This window comes from Physeter macrocephalus, chromosome 2 (assembly GCF_002837175.3).
Source record: "Physeter macrocephalus isolate SW-GA chromosome 2, ASM283717v5, whole genome shotgun sequence".
Taxonomy (NCBI): domain Eukaryota; kingdom Metazoa; phylum Chordata; class Mammalia; order Artiodactyla; family Physeteridae; genus Physeter; species Physeter macrocephalus.
The window spans coordinates 138,060,066-138,086,985 of record NC_041215.1 but is presented as its reverse complement, the minus strand read 5'-3'; the positions used below and the strand labels follow the sequence as shown (position 1 = coordinate 138,086,985).

Below are 26,920 nucleotides of genomic sequence, written 5' to 3'. Positions count from 1 at the left end.
CCGCGTCCCCCGCATCAGCAGGCGGACTCTCAACCACTGCGCCACCAGGGAAGCCCTTCTCTGTTCTTTAACTTTCTGTTGACCTGTTCTCCAGTTCGTGAACACTGTCTTCAGATGTGTCTAATCTCTTCAGTTCTTAATTTCAGTTACTGTATTTTCAGTTCTAAAATTTCCATTTGATTCTTTTTTATAGTTTCAAATCCTCTTGCAAAATTCTCCATTTTCCATTTATTTTCTCCATCCTTTTCTCTCTTATTTTGAACATGTAAGTCATGATTATTTTAAAGTCCTCGCTTGGTGAAGTCCTAGATCTGGATCATATGTAGGTTGGTTTCTTTTTTTCTTTTTACCTTTCTTTCCCAATTTGTTTTGAGTCCTATAGCCCTGTCTCCTTTCATGACTTGTGAGCTTTGATTAGTCTCAGATTTTGCCCGTGAACGCATATCCGAGGCTCCAGATGGCTCAGATGTTCTCTTCCAGGCAGGTGGAGTGAGGGTCATCCCTCATCTAGTCAGAGACCAAGCTGAGTCAGCGCTGGCTGCAGTTGGATAAGGTGTAGCCTACCTGTGGTTCTGCCCTGCTTTGAGATTCTGTGCCTTTCAGGACTTTCAGATCAGACCCTGGCGTGATTGCTGTGGCCCCTCCTCCCAGTGGACCCAGAGCTCTAACCTCTGACTCCTTGGCACCTGAGACCGTGGAAGACTTCTCTTTGATTTCCAGAGGCTTTTTTCTACTTGAGTGTTAAACTTCCGCCCCTCATGCCTTCAGAGTTTGGCAGGTGTCTTAAGGGGAGAACTGACCGTTTGTTCGGCTTAAGTCTCTGCTTCTTTCTCCTGGGATCTTGACCTCTCAAGTTTTGTTTTTCTCGACCAGAAAGCTCTGCAGGTTCTCCATCCCTCAGCAACGGCTCTCTGCCTGGGAAAACTCTAGATTCCCGGCCTCGAGCCCGTGACCAGAATGCAAAACGCTCAGGGAGAAAGTGCTGGGGAAAGTCCTCCCCTGCCCCGGTAGCCCCATCTCTGGAATCTTGGCCTGTCTGTCTGCGTGGCTTCTGTAGCTCCTAGACCTTCAAACAGATTTAACAATTGTATGCAGCTCCTCTAGTTGTGCACGGAGGGGAGGGAGCAACCCTCTGCCACCAGCCGTTCTGACACCTGGACGCACAAGTCCTCCTTTGTTTTTCATGCTTGGTGTCAATGCATAGTTTCTATCCAGAGCCATAAGCAGAGTCTCCTATATGTTCTTGTAACACTTTCCAAGATAAAGTTCTAGCTCTGTTTTTCAACATGGGATAGCCAATTGTCCGATACCAATCTTACCCAATCCCTGCAATGCTGCTTTATCATATGTTGGATTTGTCTGTGTGTGTGTGTGTGTGTGTGTGTGTGTGTGTGTGTGTGTGTGTGTCTGTCTGTCTGTCTGTCTGTGGCCAAGCTTCGTCTTTTCCATGGATCTCTCTGTTCTGGTGTCACTACTAGACTTTGTAAATTATTGTAGCTTTATAGTAAATATGATAGCTGGTAGGGGATGCTCCCCCTCTTTGTTCTTATTTTTCAAAACTCTCTTCCAAATACTTGCCAAATTCCACTGAAAATCCTGTTGGAATATTTTGTTTATTGCAATTGCGCTGAATTAATATAGCTAAATCTGAGGAGAACTGCAAATTTTGCAATGTCAAATTGAACATCTTTCATAAATATTTTCTTCGTTTCTAATTATTACCTATTTCGGCACTTGGGAATCACTTATTCAAAGGATCCGGCCTTTATTTGTAAGGCATAAGGCCTGTTGCTAAAGGCTTGCTAGAAATCTCACCCCAGTTTGCATTCTCACCAAGAATTCATGACCTTGTTCCTACTCTTCCTGCTCCAGCCAGAATGTCCTAAGGCTTTTCTCAATTTCGAAAGGGCAAAGATTTTCCAGCGTAAGGAAACATGGATTCTCAGAGAGGTATGTCCTCCAGTCCACCCTGGATGGTCATTCATGGATGTAAGAAGGTGAAACGGCGTTGGAAAAAGCGTTCGTGGTGTGTAGATGAGGGCGCGCATGGGCTGTGAGGGGCTGTGGGGGGAGCTGGGCATATGATTCCAGCCCCAGAATTCTGCCCCCGCCCACCTGGGCTTCTGCCCGCGTCCTGAAGCCGCTGGCCCTCAGTCGCTGGCTGGTCTGGCACTTCCCTCTCTCCCTGTAGCCTCTGGAAGAGCTGTGTTGCCTGAGGGGACGGTCCTGTTCCGTGCCCAGCCTGCTCTGGGGAGTTCTGGGGAGCCTAGGAGCTGTGGCCCTGGGACTCTACAGCATTGACCTCAGCCCTGGCCATGCCCGCCCCCCCTCTGTAGAGAGAGGGGCCCCAGGGTCTCTGCAGGCCCCTCCTGCTCTTGGTCCTGGGGTCCATGCACAGAGGTCCCTGCCCCATTCTAGAAGGGGGTCTTTGGGCCAGATTCTCCTGAGGGTGTCAATTACAGGCAGGGAGACTGAGGCAGAAGAGTCCCTTTTCAGAAGCGGAGATGTCGTGGAACCTCAGTGTTCCATGGAGTCACCCTCCCGGCTCATCCGAGTCTCGTGGGCACTGCTCTGTCCGTTCCTCTGGGGCCCGTGGGCTTCCAGCCCAGGGAGGGACAGCCCTCTCGAGCCCGCACAGACCTGGCATGGAGCCTGCCCGGGGCCTGCGTCCTCGGGGGCTGGAGGGGTGCCTCCTCCGTGTGAGTGTGACCTCCAAGTGGACGTGAGGGTCAGCTTCACATTCACACCTGGGTGGTGGCCAAGCAGGCCCAGGGAGTGGCAGCCGCGTACAGAGGCTCACTCCGTGGTGGCCGACGGTGGCCGCGCCCTTGCCCTCCTTCCTCAGGCATTTGCCCCGAGCCTGGCCACACCGTGGGTTCCCTCTTGGCTTTCCCCTTGTGTTTGTTCTAAAAATTTTTCCAAACTAACATATGGAGACGTGGCATCCAGGTCCCTCGGGGCTGCGAGTCTCCACCGGAGAGGCAGCCCCGCCCGGGCCTCACTCTCCACAGTCCGTTTTTGGTTTTGTTGGATCCGTTTAGATCCCACAGGGACAGAGTCAGCTTTTCTGCCCCACCGTACTGCTAACGGCCCCGCCACATGCAACACCTCTCCCCGTCTTCCTGCTGTGTTTCCTGTGTGTTGATTAGTATTTTGTGTTTACACCAGCAGAACTAGTGAACATTCTTTCCTGCTGCTCTCAGGAGTGCACTCTGCTTATATTTTCTTTCTTGAAGAACATTGTATCAGGAATGAGTGATAACATAATGCCTGGGGTCGTCACTGATCTCTCATCAAACCCTCTGACGGATGCTTCTCCACGTGGGGAGACCACCTCCCGCCTCGCAGCCCCGTCTTCTCCCCGGCTGGGTCCCCTCCATTGCCCTCCGATGAGGGACGTCCCCCCCCTCGAGGCAGCCCCAGGGTCCTGCTGGGACCCCTTCACCATCCTCCGGGCTGGGCCCGCACCCACGTCTGCCCCACCAGCTACCTGCTGGAGCACAGGTTCTAGCCTCCTGCAGAGTCTTCCTGGGTCTTCCTCTCACCCTCCCTCCCGGTTGCGGTGTGGCTGAGCTCAGAGTTCTAGGCCGAAAGTCGCCGTTCCTCAGCAATTTGAAAGTGTTTCTTCATCTGGTATCCATGAGATGCTGATGCCATTCTGAGTCTCCATCCTTTCTCTCTGGAAGCTTCTGGAATCTTCCCTTTAGCCCCGAGGTTCTGAAATTTCACAGTTTGCTGTGGTTTCTGACTTCTTATAGCAGGTGGGGTAGGTAGACCCTTTGAATTTGGAAACTCATGACTGGCTGTGCTGGGAAGTTTTCTTGAGTTATTTCTTTAATAGTTTCTTTTCATTGATCCCCAAATTTTATTTCTCTCCTCACACAGAAAATTACTTAATTGTATTTTATTTACTTTTGAAGGTTCTGTTTTCGTAGTCTTAATTTCCAAGGACTCTTTCTTATTCATTAAATGGTCCTTTTAAAAAAAAGCATCCTTCACTTGCTCATGGGTGAGTAAATTTTCTTTCTGAGGATATTAATTACAAGGTATTTTAACATTTTTTTTCTTCCCTTCCTGCTTTGTCTCTTTCTGTTGTGTTCCTTTTCTATTTGTTTTAGTCTCTGTATTGCTTGCTAGAGGGTTTGGTCCTGCTCAGTTTCCCCGGCAGAGAACCCTGCGCTCTTCCCTGGCAGCCAGCCGGTGGGGGCCCTGCGGCAGGAGGAGGAGGCTGGGGTCCCACTACTGGGCGTCTTCGCTGGGCTTTTCATACCCGCCTTCAGCTGGTCCTCAGAACTCCAGGCTGGACCGAGCCTCACTCTCCCAGAGGGTAGCCTCTGGCCTCCTGCCTGATGGTGGCATGAGGGGGGCAGGTCCTGGATGTTCACTGGGTGGGGATGGTGGGCTCGGGGTCGTCATTACTCTGCTGGAGCTGCCGTCACAAAGTACCAAGGACAGAGGGCTTAGACGACAGAAATGTATTGTCTCACAGTCTGGAGGCTGGAAGTCCTAGATCTGCAGGGTGGTTCCCTCCGAGGCCGTGGGGGAGAACCATTGCCTGCCTCTCGCCTGCCTCTCGGCGGTTTACCCCCAGTCCTTGGCTTGTAGACCTCTGTCTTTGTCTTCACGTGGTACTCTCCCTGTGTGCGTCTCCTTTTATAAGGACACTGGTCGCCCTGGGCAGGGCCCACCTCCCTCCAGTGGGACCTCGTCTTAACCAGTTACGGTGCCAGGACCCTGTCTCCAGATGAGGTCACGTCCTGAGGTCCCGGGGTTTAGGACTCAGCATGTGAATTTTCAGGGGATACAACTTAACCCGTGACATGGCCTGACGCTCCCCTCCGCTAACTTTCCACAAACGCCTGTTCTCGGTCCCACACAGCCTCTGACCTTCAGAGGCACCCGGAGTCTTTCCGGGTCCCAGAGAGCAAATCGGCTGTTTCTCGTTAGGTTCCAGCTTTCCTAGCCTCCCCTCATCCCGTTGGCTTTCCTTCCTAAAACTCGTGGCATTTCTCACCCGCAGCTGCCCTGCTCCGTTCCTCTTCCTCGTGGACTGGTTATCCGAGCAGGTGTCCTTTAGCCCCTGTCATTGCCAGCCAGAAACATCTGTTCTGCCTTTTCGGATGTTGTTTCTAACTCACGTCTCCCTTTTTCCCAAGGTGTCGCCTGTGCCTGCGGGGGCTCCCGCCGCTGCTAGGGGTGACGCACAGAGGCCGCAGAGATGGCTGGGGCCTCGGTGAAGGTGGCGGTCCGCGTCCGCCCCTTCAATTCCCGAGAAATGAGCCGCGACTCCAAGTGCATCATCCAGATGTCCGGCAGCACCACCAGTGAGTACCGCGATGGGATTTGCCGCCGCTGCTGTGGCCCCTCGGGGCCGCGGCTCCTGGGCCTCCCGGCCCTGGCTCCCGCCTCGTCCACCCCGGGTGTTGGTTTCCTGGGACTGCAGTAACAAATGGCCACAAACTGGGGGGCTTAAAACAACAGAAATGTATCCTCTCACAGTTGTGGAGGCCAGAGTTCAAAACCAAGGTGTTGACAGGGCCACACTCCGCTGGAGGAAGATCCTTCCTGCCTCTTGTGGCTTCCAGTTGTGGCCGCCAGGTTGGCCTGCGGCTGCATCACCCCAGTCTCCGCTCTCTCATCACGTGGCTTCTTCCCTGCATGTCTGTGTCTTTGTGTGACCTGATAAGGACACTGACCATTGGACATACCCTAATCCAGTATGACCTCATTTCAACAACCGATTACATCTTCAAAGACCCTGTTTCTCACATTCTGAGGTTCGGGGTAGACAGGAATTTTGGCGGGGGCCACTTCTCAACCCAGGGCACAAGGTTCCTGATTTCTTGTCTTGTTTCAGCTGCTTTTTACTTTGTCTGCTCTTTGGTTTTGTTTCTAATTGTAAGTCGTCTCAAGCCTTTCTGAGAAGTAGGAGGCCTGGGGTCAACAGGATGAACAGGGAGTAGTAAGAGACAGAATGGCAATTTCGAGAAGGCCAGAAGGACAGGCCTGGCCTCCAGGGCCCCTCTAGTGCACAGGACCTGGCTGCCGGAGCAGCAGAGAGGGCTTAGCCCCGAGCCGCCCCTTGCTCTTTCTGGTGCCACAGACTTTGTCCTGAGTTGGGACACGTTTGCAGAAGAGTGGACAGAGCCCAGTGTGCAGCTCACAGAGTTCTCAGCAGCACCCCGCTGCTGAGAACAGAGCGGTGCCGGCACCCGGAAGCCCCCCTCCCCGGCCCCACCCACCCTTACCCACAAAGGGAGCCGGCATCCTTGCTTCTAGCACTGTAGGTTAGAGGGCTTGTTTGGGGTCCCCTGGAAGTCAAACCAGTGTTTGGGTCATCTTCTGCTGGTCAAGAGCCCACCTCCACGCTTGGTGACTTAGAGCAAGAATTCGCCGTCCTCTCTCCCAGCTGTGGGGTTGGCGGGGCTCAGCCGGGAGGTTTGCACTTGGAGCTGCTGCCGTCACCGCAGGCTCCGGTGGTGTGAGCCGCACCGAGTGGACCTCGGGGTGTAGGAGGAGGATAGGCCTCGCCCGCACCCGAGTAACCGCACCCCTTCTGTTATCTACCGGGTTGGAGGGAGGGGCTGCCCCGGGGGAAGGGCGCCCAGGGCTGATGGCGGCTGCCTCCCTAGGCCTGTCGAGGGGCTGAGGCTTCGGGCATGGCTGGGGGTCTCTGCGGGAGGCCCTGGAGCAGGTTGTGGAGGCCTCACTCAGAGCCTGTGGGGGGTCTCTTGGGCATATCTAGGAGCTCATAGTGACTCTTGTGAGTGGTGCTGCCTCTGCTTGGTCCCTGGAGGCAGAGCTGAGATGAGGATTTGGGTGCCAAGAGCTTATGTGGGAGGTGGTCCCTGGATGCACTGCGGGGGTGCAGAAGCTGCGAAGCAGCAGGTGAGCAGGTGGCCACCACAGGCAGCGGGGGCTCAGCTCGCTGGGACCCTCTGAATACAGAGTGCACCTCTGGGGTGTCCTCCCCAGGAAGCTGGGGGTCTTGTTCAGCTGCTGCCCAACATGGGCAGAGGGTCCGTCCAGGTCCTGGCTTTCTTGTGTCTCCAGCGCGGCCCCCTCGAGGCTGGAGAAAGTGCTCAGAAGGTGTGACTCGAGCCTTAAGGTGGGAAGCCAGGGACTGTGACCCCGGGTGGCAGCGTGACCTGGGTGGGCAGGGGGCATCTGCACGAGGAGCTGATAGCGTTGGCCACGTCACCGTTGCGTGACCCAGGACATCAGGAACGGCTCTGAGAATCCCTGTCCATGCTGGGTCGGGCCCCAGCGGCATAGTCGCCACCTTAGACAGTAGCTGCGGGTCTCGGCTTGAGGGGCTCACAGGTGACCAAACCCTATGGGAGCCTGTAGAATGGACAGAAAGAACAAAGGATCAGAGGCAGACCCCGTGTCTCCGCTGGAACTTGGGGGCGGTCCGGGACAGGGTGGGGCAGGTGTCACGGAAGCAAACAGCTGGAGGTGATGGTGGGCTGCACTCAGGGGAACTTCTGACCCACCTGGGGCCTGAGAGGCAGAGAGACAGACAGAGACAGAGAGAGAGACAGAGACAGACAGATAGAGACAGACAGAGAGAGAGGGAGACAGAGACAGAGAGAGAGACAGAGACAGACAGAAATAGACAGAGATAGAGAGACAGAGAGACAGACAGAGATAGAGACAGAGAGAGAAGAAGGCCGTGTGAAGAGGGAGGCAGGGATTGGAATGATGTAGCTATAAACCAAGGAGTGCTTCGGACCATGAGAAGCTGAAAGAGGCAATGAGGGACTCTTCCCAATGAAGAGATTTTTCAGAGGGTGTGTGGCCCTGCTGACATCTTGATTTTGAACTTTTGGCTTTCAGAACTGGGCAAGAATGATTTTATTGTTTAGGCTACCCAGTCTGTGGTAACTTATAACAGCAGCCCTAAGAAACTAATACTCAAGCGTTCTGATGTGACTAACTAGTTATCAAGTGTCTGGATGGTATCCTCAAGGCGGGACATCATACAAAACCATTGTGTAATATTTTCTGCTGGGGGTCATGTTAGGCATTGAAAGTAGCAGAAGCTAGATATTTTGCCAGTTTTGCTCTCTTGTCCTTAATGTACACATCCTTTGCAGTCTTTTTACTTTCAACGATACAGAGAGAGATAGAGACAGAGATAGAGACAGAGGCAGAGAGAGATAGAGGGAGACAGAGATAGAGACGGAGACAGAGAGACAGAGAGAAAGACAGAGAGAGAGACAGAGACAGAGAGAAAAACAGAGATAGAGAGAGAGAGATAGAAATAAAGAGACAGAAAGACAGAGAGACAGAGACAGAGACAAAGACAGAGACAGAGACAAAGAGAGACAGACAGAGAGAGAGGCAGCCCTCAGCACAGGGAAGCCTGCCTGAGGAGTGGCGTCGGAGGGCAGGGTGAGCTTTATTCCTGGAGGTCCTGGGACAGGGGCTAGGGCAGGGCAGGCAGCTCCAGAGCCGACCTGAGGCAGATGCTCATAGGAGCTGGGTTTGGGCAGCAGCTTATGGCCGTTTTGTCAGGGTAGGAGCCGATCTGGCCAGCCCTGCCAGTGGAGGTGGTGACATACTCCTTGAATCTCAAAACGAGGGGCACAGCAGGAGACCCCAATTCTCTGAACGTGCCACCCGGAGTCTCCACTGTGACACAGAAATTAGAAACACTTAAAAGTCATTTTAAATTCTTATCCTGTAATCATGGCCTGCATAACAACACTCTTCATCTGAAACACAGAGAATCTAGCAATTCTGTGAGCCAACCAAACTGTATGTGACGTGTGCTTCTGTCCCTACAGCGGGGACCCTGTTTCCAAATAAGGCCACAGTCTGAGGTTCCGGGAGGTCACTGTTCAACCCAGGACAGTGCCTGGAGGGGAGGGACCCACCCCAAACCACAGGGTGATGCCTTCAGGGCCGGGCCCCCAGCCTTCCTCCTGGACCCTGGCAAGCTGGGCCCGGTGTGTGCTTTCAGGGAATGGACCACCGTTCTGGAAGGTCCACCGGGACCCTCCTGACCAGCAGCCCCCGTGCGGTCTCAAAACCTAACCCATCCGAGAAGTCGGCCCCGTTTGCCGTCACTATTCTAGAATGTTCTGGGCTCCAAATACAGTGAGACTGGGCCTGGGAGTCCACAGAAGGGAGCTTGGTTTTGCCAGGAGGTGGTGACGCGGTGCAGGCCTTTCTATTAGAGGAATGGCTCCACACACGTGGTGTCAAAGGAGGGGCCCTGGGGGCCAGCGGAGTTCTGGTCAGCAGCCTCGGCCGAGGGTGCTGGGGGCCTGCCGTCACTGGCTGGCCCCAGGCCAAGATGCCCCTGATGCTTCCTGCCTTGAGCTGCCTCTTCCCGGGGGTCACCCGTGAGAGTCGCGACGGGCTCTCCACTTGCAGGGTTAGGGTTAGGGTTAGGGTTAGGGCTGCCTGAGCCCCTCAGGGCTGAGGATGCTCCCACGGCCCAGGTGGGGAAACGAGGCTTGGTGGGGTCAGGTCAGCACACGTCACCACACGGGAGGAGAAGGTGGGGGTCCCTCCACGTCCACGTCTCGAACATCACTGAGCTCCAGCCTGCGCCAGGCTCCACTCCTGGCATCGGGCCCCGGGGAGCAGGACAGAGGCTCTCACTGCCCCGGGGGTGACGTTCCAGTGGGGACACGGAGATGGAACTAGGCGGGCCGGTGACAAGGGCCACAGATCGCAGTCAGGCCGGCAGTGACGGGCGTGGGGGCCTTGCCGGGGGCGCGGAGCGTGGGAGCCAAGTCAGGTCAGTGGGAGGAGCCGTCGCATCGTCCGGAGAGCCCTCACTGACGGCTCGTGAGGACCGGCACGTGCCCCATGTTGAGAGAACGTCCCCGAAACTCCTGACACTGACGTCTCGGTCTCCGTTTTAGCGAGGCCCCCCGCTCTCTCTCTCTCTCTCTCTCACACACACACGCCCCTGTTTGCCGGTTTCCGTGGTGTCAGCGCTCTCCCCACGGACGGCCACCAGCTGCCCAGGGCCTGGCCGCAGACCCGTGGCATTCCTCAGAGTTGGGCCACGGCCCCCGGAAGGAGCGCGCAGCGCACGGCTGTGGGCGTCAGGCTCTGAGGACACGGCTTCCCTTGCTTGGCTCCTTCCCTGCTGCTCCCGGCCCCCGTTCACGCTGGCCCCTCGCGGCTGTCGCCTTTGTCCCTCTGTGCTCCTGCAGCAGGGGCGGAGGGCGCGGAGCCCCCCGCTCAGCAGCCCGCGGTCCCGTTCCCCTCCTCAAACCCATGGGAGGAGGCGACCCGAGAGCTGCACGGGGAGCCCCTCCCCACCAAATCGCCTCAGTGCCGACAGGGGGCTGCCCGTCCAGCCCTAGTCCAGGCAGGTCGCCCCGGTGAGGGCTCAGAGGTGTCGGTGGAGAGCAGGCCTGGGGTGGACCCTGGGGAGGGCCGTCCCCTCTGGAGCGCAGAACCCCATCTGTGATGACCGAGACACCACAGGACCCCCGCAGGACACCTGGGGGTCAGGACCAGGGCGGGGGTCAGAGCTGCACCAGGGGACCCCACCCGGGGGGGAGGGGGCAGGTGACAGCAGTTCCCGTGGGCCAGAGCAGCTCTGCCCGGTGGTCCCCACGGCGGGCTCTCCTCGTGGCCCACTCCGCATTCACCGACCCTCGCAGCCGGCTGTCCCCTGCCCACCCAGCGTTCCTTGAGCACATCCGTGCCCCGTCCCTGGTGGGGGGGGTGTCCTCAGAGAGCTCCCGGTCCACACAGGGTATACAGCAGACGCCCCGGCACCAGGACACAGTCAGAGCAAGGTCAGCGCCGGGGGCAGGTGTCGCAGCCCGCGAGCAGGAGTGGCTGGGTGGGGTGGGGGCGGGAGGTGCGCGGAGGTAGGGCACTGGTGGGTGCCGTCGGAGGCCCTGCCCAGGCTGCATGCGCTCAGGGGACCCCGTGATTGTCGTTTCCATGGCGCCGACATTACCACGCTCAGTTCTGGCTCTGGCGGCCGCATCCCCAGGTCCAGCAGGAGTTGAAACCGGGATGGCTAGGTCTCCTCTCAGCCTCACTCCTGGAGCCAGCACGGACGTGACCCCCCTCGGCTCCAAAGAAAGGACTGTGATGGTCAGTCACCTGCTCCCTCCTGCCGGCCTCCCGAGGGTGCCGGGTCATCTCCCAGAACCCATCAAGCCTGGGGTCTGGGACCCAGAGCCGGTCAGCTCCTGCCCGCCAAGCCGTGGCCCGGGGCAGCTGCCGAGTGGGGCGAGGCCGGTGGGAGTCCCAGCGTCCCAGGGCTCCGGAGCAGAGCACCGCGGGCGGGACGGCTTAGACGGCGGTTCCCGAGGCTGTTAAGTCGCCTATCAGGGGTCACCGGCTTGGTGCCTTCTGAGGTCCAGAGGGAGACTCCGTTCCCCGCCTCTCTCCAGCCTCTGGTGGTTTTCTGGCGATGCCTGGCATCCCCTGGCTTGTAGAAGCACCATCCCAGCCTCCCCCTCCCCCTTCACATGGCCTTCACCCTGCGTGTGTGTCTGTGTCAAATTTCCCCTTTTACGAGACACCAGTCATGTTGGATTAGGGCCCACCTGACTCCAGTATAACCTCATCCTTACCAGTTACGTCTGCAAGTATGTAAATAAGGTCACATTCTGAGGTCCTGGGGGTTAGGACTCAACATGTGAATTTTGAGGGGATATAATTCAACCTGCAACGGGGCCAGGGCTTGTTCTCTTGGTGTGAGTTACAGGTCGCCCTGGACACGTGCTGGTGGGGAAGGGTGGGGGGGGGTCTTGGAGTCCAGAGAGGCGAGGCCCCCAGCCCACTGCAGCTGAGGAAAGCCAATCCAAGGGGTTGGCAGACATGTCTTTCATCTCCAAGTAGGAGATGAAAAGGGCCCTTGTCCCTGCCCACTGGCGGGGGCGCTGGCTTTGCTGGGGCCCAGGCCTCTGAGGACCCCAGCTCCCTGCCCTGGGGTCCCTCTCGGGCGGGCACATCCAGGGTCAGCCCGTCCCTGCCGCACAGCGCTGAGCGCCATGCCTGTCCCCTCCCCGCAGCCATCGTTAACCCCAAACAGCCCAAGGAGACGCCCAAGAGCTTCAGCTTCGACTACTCCTACTGGTCACACACGTCGGTAAGCCCAGGGCCGGGGGTCCAGGTGGGCGGGCCGCTGCCGTGTGGATGCCAGCTCAGCCCTGCTCGCTGCGCGGCCCTCAGCCAGTCCCTTGACCTCTCTGCGCCAATGGGGCGAGGGACCACCCTGCTCCTCTGCAGGGCCGATTGGGAGGTGGGGGCACAGGCGTGAGGCCTGTGGGGAGGGGCCTGCTCTCCTAAGTCGCCTTGTGTGTGGAAGGTCACCTTGAGCCGTGACACACACTGTGCCCAGCTGCGGCAGGGACCAAGGGGCCGTCGGCCCACGGTGGGCGGTTTCCCAGGGTCCTAGCCGTACAACCATTTGCCTGCCAGCGTCTCCTGTTCCCCAGACACCCCAAGCTCGGTGTCCGAAGCTGCAGCTGCCCACCTGGCGCCAGCCCCTGCCCACCCTCCTCCTCCCCCGGGAGCCTGGGAGACCCCCGGACTTTGCGCCTCCACGTCCCCCATCTGGTCTACACCAGTCCTCCCACCCCCCAGCCTCCTGAACCCTAGAAGGTGTCCAGGCCCCCTGCCCCAGGGCCAGGGCCCACCTTGGGTCACACCTCTGAGTGCCTGGTCCCGGGACGGCCCCAGGGCTCCCCATTTCACCTTCCCCATCCAGCCCCTCCTCTCCCGTCGTCAGGGTAACCCTGGGCCTGCCTAAAGTGACCGCTGTCTTCAGGACAGCGTCCAGGGGTGATAGCCCGGACCATGGACTCCTTGGGCCCCTGCCGTGCTGCCTCTGCAGCCCCACCTCGTCACTCCCACGGCTGCTACATTGAGCACCACGTCATGTACTCCCACCTCTGAGCCTTTGCACATGCTCTTCCCACTACTAAAATGCCCTTCCACTCTGTCTGGCCCTAGACTGGCTGGCTCCTCCCACGCTTCCTTCCAGAAGCTGCCGCCCAGGCAGGATTATTTCCCCTCTCCGGGTCTCCTGTGAGTGGATGGGCCGGGCAGGCGCCCCTCCCCACTGTGCTGGCCCTGGCGCCCGGAGGCCCTGGGTGCGATGCAGGCTTCAGTGGACACCATGGGCCGAGACCCCAGGCCCAGCCTCCCGCAGCTGCTCCCCTCCTTGTCCTGCAGCCAGAAGACATGAACTACGCCTCACAGAAGCAGGTGTACCGCGACATTGGCGAGGAGATGCTACAGCATGCCTTCGAGGGCTACAACGTCTGCATCTTCGCCTATGGGCAGACCGGGGCCGGCAAGTCCTACACCATGATGGGCAAGCAGGAGAAGGACCAGCAGGGCATCATCCCACAGGCATGCGGGGCGGGGGCGGGGGTGGGGGACCTGGTGAGGGCAGGACAGGCGGGAGAGCACAAGCTGAGAGCCGGGAGAGCAGAGGGCCAGGAGGGAAGGTAAGCATGGGGGTGGGGGGGAGGTCAGGACAGGAGGGGCAGCGTGGGGCAGACGGGCTGTGAGAGGCTGGAGACCCAGATCCGCGGATGGGGAGCTGCGGGAGGGCCCCGGGCCTGGGCAGTGCCCTCCATGGTCACACCCGTAAGACGGGGAGGCTGGGACAGCTGCTGGTAGGGGCAGACCCTCCCTGGGAGGGCCGTGAGGGCTGGTGGTCCCGGCAGGGAGAGGCCCGGGACAAGGGGATGCCCACGGGGTGGGTCTCTGAACCCGAGCTGGTCAGTACTTGACCTGGTCAGGGCAGGGGAGAATGCTGCGTGGTCTGTAGCATGGTAGACCCTCCCCCTCATGCAGGCAAGGATGGTGTGAGTAGCAGGAGACGATCAGGCATCAGCTGCGGGGACCCCCGAGTTAGCAGAAGGCAGTGACTCCTTGGCTACAGGCCGTCTCAGTGCCTTTAAGGTGGAGTGGGAGGGTGCGGGAGGGGCCCGGGAGAGCAGAGTCCAGCCTGGCTTGCAGGAGCCACAGCACCTCGAGGGGTGAGGCTCTGGGGACAGCCCAGCCTCACGTCTGATGGTGCGCTCTGTCCCTGCAGCTGTGTGAGGACCTCTTCTCCCGAATCAACGACACCACCAATGACAACATGTCCTACTCCGTGGAGGTAGGGCTCTCCGTCATCTCTCCCTTGGAACGTGGCTTTACTGATTTAAAGCCAGTCCCCGCCACTGGTCTGTGCCCTTAGCTTGTCATTCACGCGTGCATGTTACAAACATGCCAGCCCACGCCGGGCACAGGAGCGAGGGGCAGTGTCTGCTCTGCGGTGTCTATCGAGCAGCTGCTCCGAGCTGCGTGGCCCGGGCTGAGCCATGGCCCGGTGGCCCCAGTGTGACCGCGTTGGGTGAGCCCCCGGCATGGCTGTGTGTGGGGAGGGCCAGGCAGGGGGTGGGCTGACACCCCCACTGACGTGTTCGCACAGGGGGCCTGGCCGCACCGGGTGGCTTAGAGCGCACGGCGTGCTCCCCCCACCTCAGAGGTCCCTGATGTCGTCTCTGCCCCGCAGGTCAGCTACATGGAGATTTACTGCGAGCGTGTCCGTGACCTCCTGAACCCCAAGAACAAGGGCAATCTGCGCGTGAGGGAGCACCCGCTGCTGGGGCCCTACGTGGAGGACCTGTCCAAGCTGGCTGTCACCTCCTACAATGACATCCAGGACCTCATGGACTCAGGGAACAAGGCCCGGTGTGTGCGGGGAGGCGCGCCCACCCTCCCTGCCCTCCCCCCACCACCCGCGCACCTCCGAGTCTCTCCGAGGGACACCTGTCCTGGGGGCGCCTGTTGGTATCCTCGTGGGGTCTGTCCAGCGGCCCCCATGGAGGTGTGGGCCTTGTGGGCCTGAGGACATCCAGGGCACATGCCAGCCCAGGGGGGCCTCCAGCTCCCCCCGGAAGGGGACGCTGTCGCCTACACAGGGTCTGCTCCTCGTGGGGGGTCAGGCTGCGCGCCCTGGGGGGCGGTGGCTGCCCCGGATGGGGCCAGGCTGTGAGGACCAGGCCTGCCTGCTTGGAGGGCAGACGGCCCTCTGGACGGGGGCATGGGGGGAGGGTCGGCCACAAGGTGCTGCCTGCCGGCCACGAGCTATTGGTCTCCGTGACCACGCTGCCCCGGGCCTCCCAGCCCAGGAGGGTCTGCCCCGGTTGTCATGGCAACAGTCCCCCGCCTTCTGCTGCGCAGGGACTCCCGGGAGGGTGAGGATCCCTGGCCGGTGGGCTACCCTGCACTCAGTAGGGGTCCCCGGGGGCTCTTCCACCTCCGTGGAGGCAGCTGTCGGGCAGCGAGCCCGGCCTGGGGGCTTCCGTGGGGGCTCTGCACGGCAGCGACATCGGGACCAACCACTGGCCTCCGCTCGGCAGCCTCGGGCCTTCTCCCCCAAGGCCGTGCTGGCCCTCCCCGGATCGGCCGGTGTGGATGGACAGCAGAGCCCCCTTCCCCTTCTGGGGCCCTTTCCACGTCACAGCCTGCAGGCCACCGCCCAGGGGGCTCTGCTGAGCGCCTGGAGGCAGGGCACCCCCAGTCACGGGGCCCCGGGTGCCAGGCTCGAGTTGGGGGCCGAAGGGGCCACGACGGACGCAGTGGGCGGTCAGTGTGGGCGCCGGCCGAGCTCTGCAGGAGGCACGGTCGCCACCGGGCCGGGCAGGGCGGCCCCGGGAGCCCGGGGAGCCGGCGTCTAGTGACCTGGTCAAGCGGGCCGGCGGCGCCAGCGGCCCTCACGCCCGACCGCGGGACGCCGCGTGACCGCGTGTGGCTTCTGTTCCCCAGGACCGTGGCGGCCACGAACATGAACGAGACCAGCAGCCGCTCCCACGCCGTCTTCAACATCATCTTCACGCAGAAGCGCCACGACGCGGAGACCAACATCACCACGGAGAAAGTGAGTTCAGCGTCGGCGGGCGGGGCCCCGGGCCGGGGACTGGGTCGGGCCGGCCAGGCGGGCGAGGAGGCCAAGGCGGACGCCGGCCCGTGAGGCAGGGGCGCGGACCATTGCCTGCCCAGCCCGGGCCTCGGTGAGGCGCCGGCCAGGCCTGCGAGGCCGCCTCCTCTCGGTGTTGGGCGCCACGTGGGCGTGGAAGGGACCGAGCGGAGGGGCCGTGGACCCTGGAACAGCCTCCTGCCGGGCGGTTACGGCGGAGACCGTAGGGCCGAGGAGGGACGTCTCCGGGGCAGCCCCGCTGGCCGGAGACGCCTCGGGGGCCCTTGGAGGGCGGTGTCGAAGGCCGCAGGTTGTGGGTGCCCGTCACAGGCTGACCGTGGGCGCTGGAGCAGGCAGGGGGTGCCCCTCACCCCGTGGGCGCCGGCATCAGTGAGCACAAAGGAGAGGTTGTGCTGAGCGGCCCCGCCCGCTGCCCCCGCCGCAGATGCCTTGCCCGTGAGCCTTGGCCTTGTCAGTGGACCCAGGCAGGGCCCTCGTCTCCCTCAAGGCCCCCTTGATCCGGACGCGCTGACCGTGGGCGCTGGAGGGGCGGTAGGGCGGGCGCCCTCCGTGGCTCTGACCCTAAGCGTCTCGATTCCTCCGACCGGGCACCCCCACCGCCGCCCTGCCAGCCGGGCCCTGCTCGCGGGGGCAGCGCCCTGGGGTCCGCAGAGCGGCTGCGGGGGTTCGGCGCGCTCAGTCCCTGACGAGGCCGGCTCACCCGGCCTGGCGCCGTCCTCCCGGGGCCTGGCTGCGGGCGGCCTGCAGCTCCCGCCCCTCGGGCTCGGGGCAGCTGGCGGGCCCACCAGCGACGCCTGCCCGCAGCCCTGGGCTTCCCCGGGTGCATGTGGCTGCGCAGCCCGGGCTGGGCGAGTGCTGGGGCGGGGGCCCCTGCCCAGTGCCGGGCGGCTCCGGGGGCAGCGGGCGGTGGGGAAGGGCTCCCGGAGCCACGTTCGAGTGCCACCACACGATGAGCCTGGTCTGTGGAACGGGTGACAGCGAAGCGACGTGCCGGTGAAGGGCGGCCGGCAGGCGGGGGACGGCAGGGGCCCGGGGCTGGGGGCAGGCCGTGCAGCCCCCCGGGGCAGGCGGCCCCTCCTCAGAGGAGGGCAGGAGAGCTGAGGGCAGAGCTCGCTGTGCTCCGCAGGGTTGGGCACTCCGGCCCCGGGGCGGGGGGCCCTGCAGGCTGCACCCAGGGCACGCGGGGGCCCACGCGGCGTCACAGCTCCTGCACGTGACACACGTGTCCCCGCAGGTGAGCAAAATCAGCCTGGTGGATCTGGCCGGGAGCGAGCGGGCCGACTCCACAGGGGCCAAGGGCACGCGCCTCAAGGTAGGGCCGCCCCACCGGGGTCCCCGCCGACTTGCCGGCGGGGCCTGACGCCCAGCGGCTCCGGGGCCAGGGGGCGGCGGGGAGCAAGGACCGAGAGCCTGGTGGCGGGGGAGGCGGGCCGCCTCGGGTGGGCGCCCCCTTTGCTCCTGCTCTCGTGGGGCGGGGAAGCGGGGAGGGTCAACGGTGGAGGGCCGGGCGCTGGGTCTCCGTCAGGGCCGAGTGGCTCAGGCCCGGTCCTGCCGGAGCGAGGGGCCTGAGGCCTCCTGACGCCCGGCCTCATCTTCCCTACGCAGGAGGGAGCCAACATCAACAAGTCCCTGACCACGCTGGGCAAGGTCATCTCCGCACTGGCCGAGATGGTGAGCGGCTCCAAGTGCTGCGATCGGGTGGACTCGGGGGTGGGGGGACAGCGGGCGCCTCCGTCCTGCCCTGCTGGGGGGATGCAGGAGCGGCCACCTGTCCCTGCTGGGGGGCCAGGTTCACGGAAAAGCCCAGAGGCTTGGAGGTGGGGGGGGGTCCCCGGGTTGGAGCCACGACCCTGTCACTCTCCCGAGCCTCAGTTGTCCCGCCTGAGAAATGGGGATGTGCCACCTCCCCACAGGGCCCTGGAGGGGGCCTTGGGCTGCAGGCGGGGCAGTGACCTTGGGTGGCCCCCCCGGGCTGTCAGGAGGAGCCGGGACCCTCGGGGTGAGGGGCTGGGCCTGGTGGGCGGTGGAGGGGAGGCAGTGGGGCGAGGGGGGCTCGGGCTGTGCTTGGGCTCCTCCCACCCCGTTGCCCCTGGGCCCAGCGCGCTCCGTCCTCAGACTCTGTCTTTGCCTCTGCAGGACTCTGGGCCCAACAAGGTAAGCATCTTCTTTCCTCTCTTCTCGGGGAGTGGGGGGGTCTCAGGCCTCTCGGGTGGCGGAGGGGGAGCCTGAGAAGCAGAGCAGCCGCGGGACACAGCAGCCCCGATCAGAGCTGGGCCGGTGCCGGTGCGGGGAGAGCAGCGCCGTGGGGGTGGATGAGAGATGGCGGGAAATGAGGTCGTGATGGACGAACGGGCTGAGCCTCGTGAAGGACAGACCTGGGCTGTGAGGGTGACCCTGAGCAGGAGGGTGGCCGCTCGTCAGCATGGCTGGGGGCCGGGGGCGTCGTGGGAGAGGTGGCTCCAGGGCCGCGGCCTGGGGGCTGGGGGGCACCCGGTGGGCACTCACCCTGCAGCTGGAAAGCCCGCCGAGAGGTGTGAGGTGCTGGGTGGGGAGAGCTTGGGCCGTGTGCGGAGCGGAGGGAGGAATGGGGCGTTAGGAGCTGTGAGAAGGCACGAGGGGAGCCGCGTGAGCGTCTCAGAGGAACTGAGCGTGCGGGTGTGCGTGCGGAGCTGCGAGGAAGCGTGTGCGGTGGCGGGGGATCCCGGGCGCTGTGAGCAGGGGAGCGAGTGCGGGAAGCCGCGACACCGGCTGGAACCGTGTGAGGAACCGTGAGAAGCTTGGGGGCAGATGCGCGATGGGCCGCGTGATGGGCCGCGTGACCACTTACGGGCGAGCGTGGCCCGTGTGGGGGGAGTGGACGGGTAACTGTGAGGAGACGCAGGGACCCTGGGAGCTGAGGAGCCGTGTGAAGACCGAAGGGCCGTGTGTGAGAGGTGCGGGACCGTGTGCGGGAGCCGAGGAGCGGGCAGGAGCCGTGCGCAGAGCTGTGCTGCCAGTCCGACGCTCTGCGGGCGCTGTGTGAGGAAGCGAGGGAAGCTGCAGTGCAGCGGGGACCGTGGGAGGGTCTGTGAGGAGCTGCGTGGGCACCTGTGCGAGGAGCTAGGTGTGGACCCGCCGTGTGAGGAGGTACGTGAGGAGGGGTGAGGTCTTGCGTGTGACGGTGAGAGAGCCGTGAGGAGCTTGGGCTGTGAGGAACGGCGTGCGCTGGGACCAGGACCAGTGCAGGGACCTGGGAGGGCCTGTGCAAGGAGGTGTGAGGAGCGTGCGGGAACGTGTGCAACTGCTAGCAGAATCGTCCGGAAGCGTGCGGATTCTGGGGAACTGTGGAAACGTGAGAGGAAGGGTGTGAGATGGTGTGAGGACCTGTGAGGGACACGCGTGTGGAATTGTGAGGGGACGTGTGAGAAGATGTGTGGAAGTGTGTGAGGAGCCTGTGGGCGCTCTGAGAAGCTCTGAGTGGAACGGGGAGGAACTGTGTGCTGAAGCGTGTGAGGAGCTGGGTGTGACTGTGAGAGACTGTGGAGGTGTGAGAGGAAGTGTGAGGAACTATGAGGAACTGTGTAAGAAACTATGTGAGGAACCGTGTGAGGAACCGTGAGGAACTGTGTAAGGAACCATGTGAGGAACCGTGAGGAACCGTGTGAGGAACTGTGTGAGGAACCGTGAGGAACTGTGTGAAGAACCGTGTGAGGAACCGTGTGAGGAACCGTGTGAGGAACCGTGTGGGGAACCGTGAGGAACCGTGTGAGGAACCGTGTGGGGAACCGTGAGGAACCGTGTGAGGAACCGTGTGAGAAACCGTGTGGGGAACCGTGTGAGGAACCGTGAGGAACCGTGGGAGGAAACGTGTGAGGAACTGTGTGGGGAACCGTGAGGAACCGTGTGGGGAACCGTGTGAGGAACCGTGAGGAACCGTGTGAGGAACTGTGTGAGAAACCATGTGGGGAACCGTGTGAGGAACCATGAGAGGAACCATGTGAGGAACCGTGTGGGGAACCGTGTGGGGAACCGTGTGAGGAACCGTGTGAGAAACCATGTGGGGAACCGTGTGAGGAACCGTGAGGAACCGTGAGGAACCGTGGGAGGAACCGTGAGGGGCCATGTGAGGAACCATGAGAGGAACCGTGTGAGGAACCGTGAGGAACCGTGTGGGGAACCGTGTGAGGAACCGTGAGGAGCCATGTGGGGAACCGTGGGAGGGAACAAGGAAGGGACCGTGAGGAGCTGTGATGGAGGCTTTGCAGGAACAGAGCGAGACCAGTTTTGGGGTCAGCGCCTGGAGCCGGGAGCGTGGGGGTCCGTGGGTGATGAGGCCAGAGGGCCGGGCCTGACCTGCTCCCCAGCGTCATCAGGAAGCAGCTGACCGTGATTTAGCGGACGCGGCCATGGGTTGGCCGCAGGCTCAGGAAGACTGCCTGCAGCTGGATGCGCCCTCGGGCTGCCGTGTGAGGAGCCGCTGGCAGGAGGGGCGGCCGGCAGGACGGCGGGGGTCAGGGTGGCGACGGCCCTGGAGCTGAGGCACTCGAGGCCGGGCAGGCGGAGTGGAGGGAGGAACGTGTGAGGGAGCCGCCGAGTCAGAGGCGCCGCTTGGGCGCCTCGTGGGGTGACCGAGTGACCGCGGGGCACTTACTGTGGGAGCGAGGCGTGTGACAAACGTGGCAGAGAATCCCCCCTCAGGGGTTAAATGATCAAAACAGGTAGAAGTGGCATCTCTCCCCCCACCAAGTTTGCAGTGGGAAAGAAGCTGCGCTTGGGTGGCCAGACGCTCCCACACCTGCTCTCTCGCGGGGGAGCCGCGCCGGGCATTTCCTTCCCCCGCACCGGCGGGTCTCGGGAGCCTCCGTGACTCGCGGGCCCTGCAGGCTCCCCTCGGGATGATGCGTCTGCGCCCTGAGGAGCGCCCCTGCCGCTCCTGAAGCAAAACCGTGCGCGAACGAGGGAGGACGTGGCCGGGTCCCTCTGCGACGATTAGTGGCGCTTGAGGGAACCTCGTCCTGACGGGGTAGGGGGTGGGGAGGGGACCACGTTGCTGGGGGCTTTGGAGCCGCTTCGGCGGGACGGGCCCGGCGGAGGCGGCTTCACGTGCACGGGGAGGGGGCCCCGCGGGGCTTCCTGCGGGCGAGGGGCCTCTTCCCCTCCGTCAGCAGAGCTGCTGGCGGCGTTTGTGGGGCGATGGGCTCGCGCTGGTCCTTCCGACGGCGCGGAGTGAGGATGCGCTGGCCCTGGCCGCTGGCATCAGCCCGCCCGGGCTCGGCCGGCCGTGTGGCCCGGACACACCGTGGCGACGGCGGGGCGGGGAGGCCAGGGAACGTTCTAGCAAGTCCCTGATTGCAGCCCGAGCGGAGACACTGGGACTTGGGGTGGGGTGGAGAGGCCCTGGGAGCAGGCCCCGCCCTGAGCCCCAGGCAGCCTGGACTTCGGGGACCCACCTGTGCTTGACGCCCTCTTCCCTCCCCCTCCGGTGGGCTCGGGGCCGACCTTGGGCGCTCCTCTCCTGCAGAACAAGAAAAAGAAGAAGACAGACTTCATTCCCTACAGAGATTCGGTGCTGACCTGGCTTCTCCGGGAAAACCTGGGTGAGGACTCGCCCGACCCGGGTCTGACACCCGGCCCGGCCGCCGCCCTGTCCTCCCCGGCCTGGGAGGGTGCCCATCCTTTCCGGGCTGAGCAGCGAGCCCGGGGGCTCCTCCCGGGGGCCCAGGCCGGCGGTCAGCAGTAGGTTAACGACGCAAGGCCCGGGGACGCGGATGGCCCTCGGGGCTGCAGATGAGCGGCCACTGTGTCAGCGCTCCCGGCTCAGGGCTGTGACGCCCAGACCGAGGACCCACCCTCTGGGCCTCGGTGATTCTGGGGAGCCCCCTGGCTGGCTGTTGGGGAGCTGCCTTGGTTCCCCCTCCTCCCCTCCACCTGAGCTCTGAGCCAGTGAGACGGAGGGGGAGACGGAGCCCGAAACGCCCCAACTCCGATGTGTTCCCACCCAAAATGGCCTTGGGGTCCTCCCTACCTACACTTACTGCGGGGGCCTGACACCCAGGAACGTAAACTGAGCCCCGGGCTGACCCGTTGGACCTGGACGGCTCCAGCCTTCCTCGGCTGCGTGGCTGGGGCGTGGGAGCCCCGGCTGGCTGACCCTGCACCCCAGAACCAGCCTAGCTGGTCCCTGGCTCGGGCCAGCGTCGGGTGCATCGTCCGGCCTCCCGGTGGAGGAGAGGGCCGATGGGAGAGCCCGGGGGCAGGTGGGCCCCCCGAGAGAGGACACGAGAGTCACAGGCATGAGTGTCCCTTCACCTGGGACGCGGCCGGGACGGAGGCCTCTCCCCCAGGGCCACACCCAGGTCCCGCCCCAGGGCGGGTGGGGAGGCCCTTCACAGCACGGCACCCCGAGCCCTTCGCAGCGTCCCCTCGCAGTCTGTGTGGAGGCCACACCCTGGGGATGTGGTCCCGGGACACAGGTCCCTGAGGTCTGTGGGTCCGTGCGTTTCCTGATGCTGGGATCCATGTGACCCGAGCTGGGAATCTGACATGAAACATTAAGAAACGTATTCCAAATGAGAAGGATAAAAGTCAAATTTTTATGGAACAGAAACAGTCCTTGTAGTAAGTGCCATAAAACTCTCCACAACTTTCCTCTTTATCACGGGGAGGGGCAGGCCTGCTGGTTGTAACGTGACCCCCAAATGTCAGAAAAGCATGGTTTTCTGTAGACGAAAAGTGAGCAGGCTGCCCGGCGCGGTGAGGGAGGCCGGCCGCCTGCTGTCTGCTCACCTCCCAGCTGCACCTGTGCGGGGGGAGGGCAGGGGGGCGCAGCAGTGGGGCTGACCCTCCGCTGGGACCACCTGCCCTCCTCCCACAGGCGGGAACTCGCGGACAGCGATGGTGGCGGCGCTGAGCCCCGCAGACATCAACTACGATGAGACACTGAGCACGCTGAGGTGTGTCCCGAGGGGGGGGACCCTCCCTGTCCCCCACCAGCCGGCTTGGGCGGGAGTGGGTCCTCTAGGTGCCTCCTTGCAGGGCCAGCTCACCTGGACTTCTTGAGGCTCCAAACGGCTGGCAGGGCCCCTGGCGCTTGTCGGGCCCCACTCCGTTTCCCACCGCGTGTGGCCTCGAGAGGCCCAGGGCCCTGCCACCTGACCAGGGAAGCTGGGCTCGCGGGCTGAGCGGTTCGCCCCCAGCCACGGTCCACGGAGCCAGCGGGGTCTTAAATGAGCCACGGGGGGCAGGCGGGTCTGCGGGTCCCTCTGGCCAGGGGCCCCCCGGGCTGCGGGAAGCAGCTTGCGGCCTGGCTCGGCGCTCTGGCCTCTTGGCTGCCACCGCAAAGGGCTGGGGTGCAGGTTAGGTTCGCGCCGTCCACCTGGGACCACAAGTCCAGATGCGGAGGCCTCGCCGTGCGGCGAGGTTTCCACCCTGTCCCTTCCCCTCCCGGGGCCTCGGTCTCCCCAGGTGGCAAGCCCCCCTGTAGGTCAGTGGCCCTGGTGACTCCCTGTCGGAGGTGCCCCCGCAGGTGGGCGCAGGCGGGGCTCCGGGTGCCCTCGGCCGCCGGGCGGCACAGCCCCCAGCGCCCCTCTGCCACCCAGGTACGCGGACCGGGCCAAGCAGATCCGCTGTAACGCCGTCATCAACGAGGACCCCAACAACAAGCTGATCCGCGAGCTGAAGGATGAGGTGACGCGGCTGCGGGACCTGCTGTATGCCCAGGGTCTCGGTGACATCGCCGACAGTGAGTGTCTGCGCCCGCCCGTCGCGGGCGGGGCAGCGGGGCTGCGGGGCCGGGGCAGGTCTCGCTGCCCTCGCGGCCCCTCTGGCCCGAGGCCCGGGCTCTGCTCCGGGCTCCGGGCGGAGCCACCTCTGGGTGGGGGGCCGGGGTTCTGGACTGGGCCTGGACAGCTGCATGGTTTGGGTTTGCCGCCGGCCCAAGCAGGCCGGTGACGCTTTCCCCGGAGGCCACAGCGGCGGGCCGCGGTGCCGGGCTTGTCCCCCCGTCCCGCTGAAGACCGCCGCCGCCCTACCTGATGCCCGGCCTGCGACGGCGCCCTCTGGAGACAAACCTGTTCTTCTGTTTCTGTCTCTCCCCCTCGCCTCCCCCCTTAGCCAACACTGTGCCTGGAGGAGCCAAATGTGTGTATCCCTCCGCTGCTCTCTGCGCACCCTGCTTCGGGCCGGCCCGCGGGGCGCAGGGCAGCACGGTGCGGGGCGGGGCGCACCCACCCCTCCTTGGCCTTCCCCCTCTGGGGGCTGGGGGACCGGAGCCCTCTCTCCCACGGCGCCCTGCGAGCCGTGATCCTGGTTCACCCCGCGTCTGCTGGGAAAGGGAGGCAACGGGGGGCGCGGGGCAGCCAAGGCCTCCTCGGGCCGCGCGTGGCTGAGGTCGGGCTCTCTGCCCGCCGCGCTCCTCGAGGCCTGAGTGTTGGCAGCGCAGAGGCTGCTCACCGGGCCGGTCCACCCCCGCCTCCTGGCTCCGGCCCCCCAAGGCCCCTTCCCCTGGAAGTGCCAGGAGCGTGAACGCGGCCAGGTCGCCCCCGCCTGCGTCTCCCGCTGGCTGTGGGCCCGGCTCCCCGGGCAGGGGCACGTGCTGGGGCCTCCCACCCCAGGGGCCGCAGGGCGCCCTCAGTGTCCCCAGTGCCCGTGCTGTCCTGTGTCCGCCGCTGCTCTGCTGTGTGTCTGCTTCTGCCAGGAGGGGCCTGGGCACCTCCCACCCCAGGGGGTGCGGCAGCCCCAACTCCCGGGCCCTGGGGGGCAGGGAGGCCGGGGCGGCAGGGGGCCCAGAGCAGCTTCTCGGGGTGGAGGAGTGGGGGCTTCCTCGGAGGTCCCACGGTCCGCGGCTCAGCCAGGGTGCTCGGCGGGGCGGACGGCGCCGCCCGCGCCCGCAGCTCGGGGTGCGTGGCGGGCTGGTGCGTGGCGGGCGCGGGGTGGGGCGGGGAGGATGGGGATGAGCGTCAGGGCCCGGGTGCAGGGGCGCTGCTGGGCAGCGACAGCAAAGGGCGGTGGGCAGGAGGGCAGGGGGGCCCGTGGCCCGCAGGCTTGGCGTGTGTGCGGGGGAAGCGGAGGCCCTGGGCGGGGTGCCGGGGACCTGGCGGCGCAGCCGCACCGTGCGTGGCGGGGGCGGCATCGCATGTGCTCGGCCGGCGCCCAGCTCGTGGCCCCTGCTTGCCGCCTCCTCTTCACCTGCCTCTTGCGTTTTCCCAACTTGGTCTTTCTTTTCTCTCCTCCCGTCTGTCTGCCCCCCTTCCTCCCGTAGACGCGTCCGACCTTGATAACAATAACCGTGACCGTGGCGGGGTGGAGCTGAGCCCAGCCCCTGACAATCTCTCCACAGTGACCAACGCCCTGGCGGGCGTGAGCCCCTCGTCCTCGCTCTCGGCCCTGTCCAGCCGTGCCGCCTCTGTGTCCAGCCTGCACGAGCGCATCTTGTTTGCCCCGGGCAGTGAAGAGGCCATAGAAAGGCTGAAGGTGAGGCAGGGCCGGGCTCGGACCTGGTGGGCGCTAGGCCAAGACCCCTCCCCTTGGAGGGTCGCAGGCGCAGGGGCGTGGTCAGAGGCGAAGTGAGCCGTGCAGGGGATCGCGGGGTGAGTCTCGGCCCCCGACCCCAAGCACCCCGTCCAGGGGGTCGGTGCGCCCTGTCCAGGGCCATGGGGCCCATCTGCTGATTAGGGCGGGGGTCCTAGGGCCTCTGCGCCCTCCCTGCCGGGTTTCTGTGCTTATACCTGCTCCTGCGTGGTCTTCACCCTCCTGGCCTGGCCACGGGCGGGCTGCTTTTAGGGTTTGGGTTACTGGCTTCCTTCAGCGAGTGGGTACAAGGTGCTGGGTGTGAGCGGTGGACGGCGAGCCCAGACGGAGGGGACAACGGCACAGGCGCCGGACCCGGGCTGATGCGGGGGTGGGCCGTGCGGCCGCCCTGGGGCGTAGGGCCCACCTGAGGTGTGGGAGGCGTCCGCCCGGGACGGACCTGGGGTACAGAGGCCCCCTGGAACGTGGGGGCTGGGAAGGAAACGGGGAGGCAGTGCTGACGTGGCAAGTGTCGTCCGTCTCACCCGTGGTCCTGGGGCACCCGAGCCTCAGAGCCGGTGTCAGCATCTCCCTGCACGTTTGTTTCTCCCTCTGGGTTTACTCCGCCTTTCCCTCTGTCCTCTGGGTGTGTCCACAGCAAAGACACGCGTCCTTTGCACGTATTAGCCCTCAGCCCTTCACCTTGACCTCTCAGACTTCGAGCAGCCTGGATGGACCTGGGAATTGGGGTGTCGGGCCCCGCAGGCCCGGCCACTCGTCTCCCCTTTGCCTGGCACCCAGGCCTCTGTCCACTGCCCGCCCCCTGCCCTGACCTCGCTCTGCTCTCTCTGCTCCCCAGGAGACGGAGAAGATCATCGCGGAGCTCAACGAGACCTGGGAGGAGAAGCTGCGGCGGACGGAAGCCATCCGGATGGAGAGGTGGGCGGTGCGGGCTGGGGGCCGGCAGCAGCTCTGTGCTCAGCTCTCGGCTCCTGTACCCAGGGGTGGCCGCGTCCAGTGCAGGACATACCCGTCCCCTCTCAGCCAGTGACCACCCCACCCCGTCACCAGTGGCCCCATTGACCTGATCACCAGTCAGGGGGCCAGTCCCTCACATGGGCACCTGGACTCACGGACCAGATGAAACATTGTGTGGGTGCTGACCCCGGCTCTGTCCCCCAGGGAAGCGCTGCTGGCAGAGATGGGCGTGGCCATGAGGGAGGACGGCGGCACCCTGGGGGTGTTCTCTCCCAAAAAGGTAGGAGCCGGCCATTCTCTGGGCTGCCCCAATGTGGACAGGGCTGGGGGCCTGCGGCCCTTGGCAGGGTGTCAGCTCCTGGAAGGTCAGCAGTGTCCTCCTGGGAGCAGGGAGAGCGGCTTCAGGCACCCGGCCAGGCTCACCCGCAGCCATCCCTTCCCTGTGTGGAGCCTAGACCCTGCCTCCTCATGGTGGGATGTCCCTATGGCCTTAGAACGTCAGAGAGGTCACTTAGCTGCCTG

General features: G+C 63.6%; 1 protein-coding gene across 1 annotated transcript in view; it reads left to right on the top strand.

The window, feature by feature from the left end:
* The window catches only part of KIF1A (kinesin family member 1A), a 90,764-nt gene that overhangs the window by 15,213 nt on the left and 48,631 nt on the right, over window positions 1-26,920 (top strand). Inside the window, exons 2-17 of the mRNA XM_055091014.1 lie at window positions 5,157-5,324; window positions 12,006-12,082; window positions 13,171-13,350; window positions 14,042-14,107; window positions 14,507-14,685; window positions 15,763-15,874; window positions 17,169-17,246; window positions 17,540-17,605; window positions 18,071-18,088; window positions 21,435-21,510; window positions 22,788-22,866; window positions 23,512-23,654; window positions 24,026-24,052; window positions 25,251-25,384; window positions 26,280-26,359; window positions 26,603-26,678. Of these exons, the coding sequence (XP_054946989.1) occupies window positions 5,219-5,324; window positions 12,006-12,082; window positions 13,171-13,350; window positions 14,042-14,107; window positions 14,507-14,685; window positions 15,763-15,874; window positions 17,169-17,246; window positions 17,540-17,605; window positions 18,071-18,088; window positions 21,435-21,510; window positions 22,788-22,866; window positions 23,512-23,654; window positions 24,026-24,052; window positions 25,251-25,384; window positions 26,280-26,359; window positions 26,603-26,678 (1,497 nt within the window). The 5' untranslated portion in view covers window positions 5,157-5,218. The remainder of the gene's footprint in view (window positions 1-5,156; window positions 5,325-12,005; window positions 12,083-13,170; window positions 13,351-14,041; window positions 14,108-14,506; window positions 14,686-15,762; window positions 15,875-17,168; window positions 17,247-17,539; window positions 17,606-18,070; window positions 18,089-21,434; window positions 21,511-22,787; window positions 22,867-23,511; window positions 23,655-24,025; window positions 24,053-25,250; window positions 25,385-26,279; window positions 26,360-26,602; window positions 26,679-26,920) is intronic.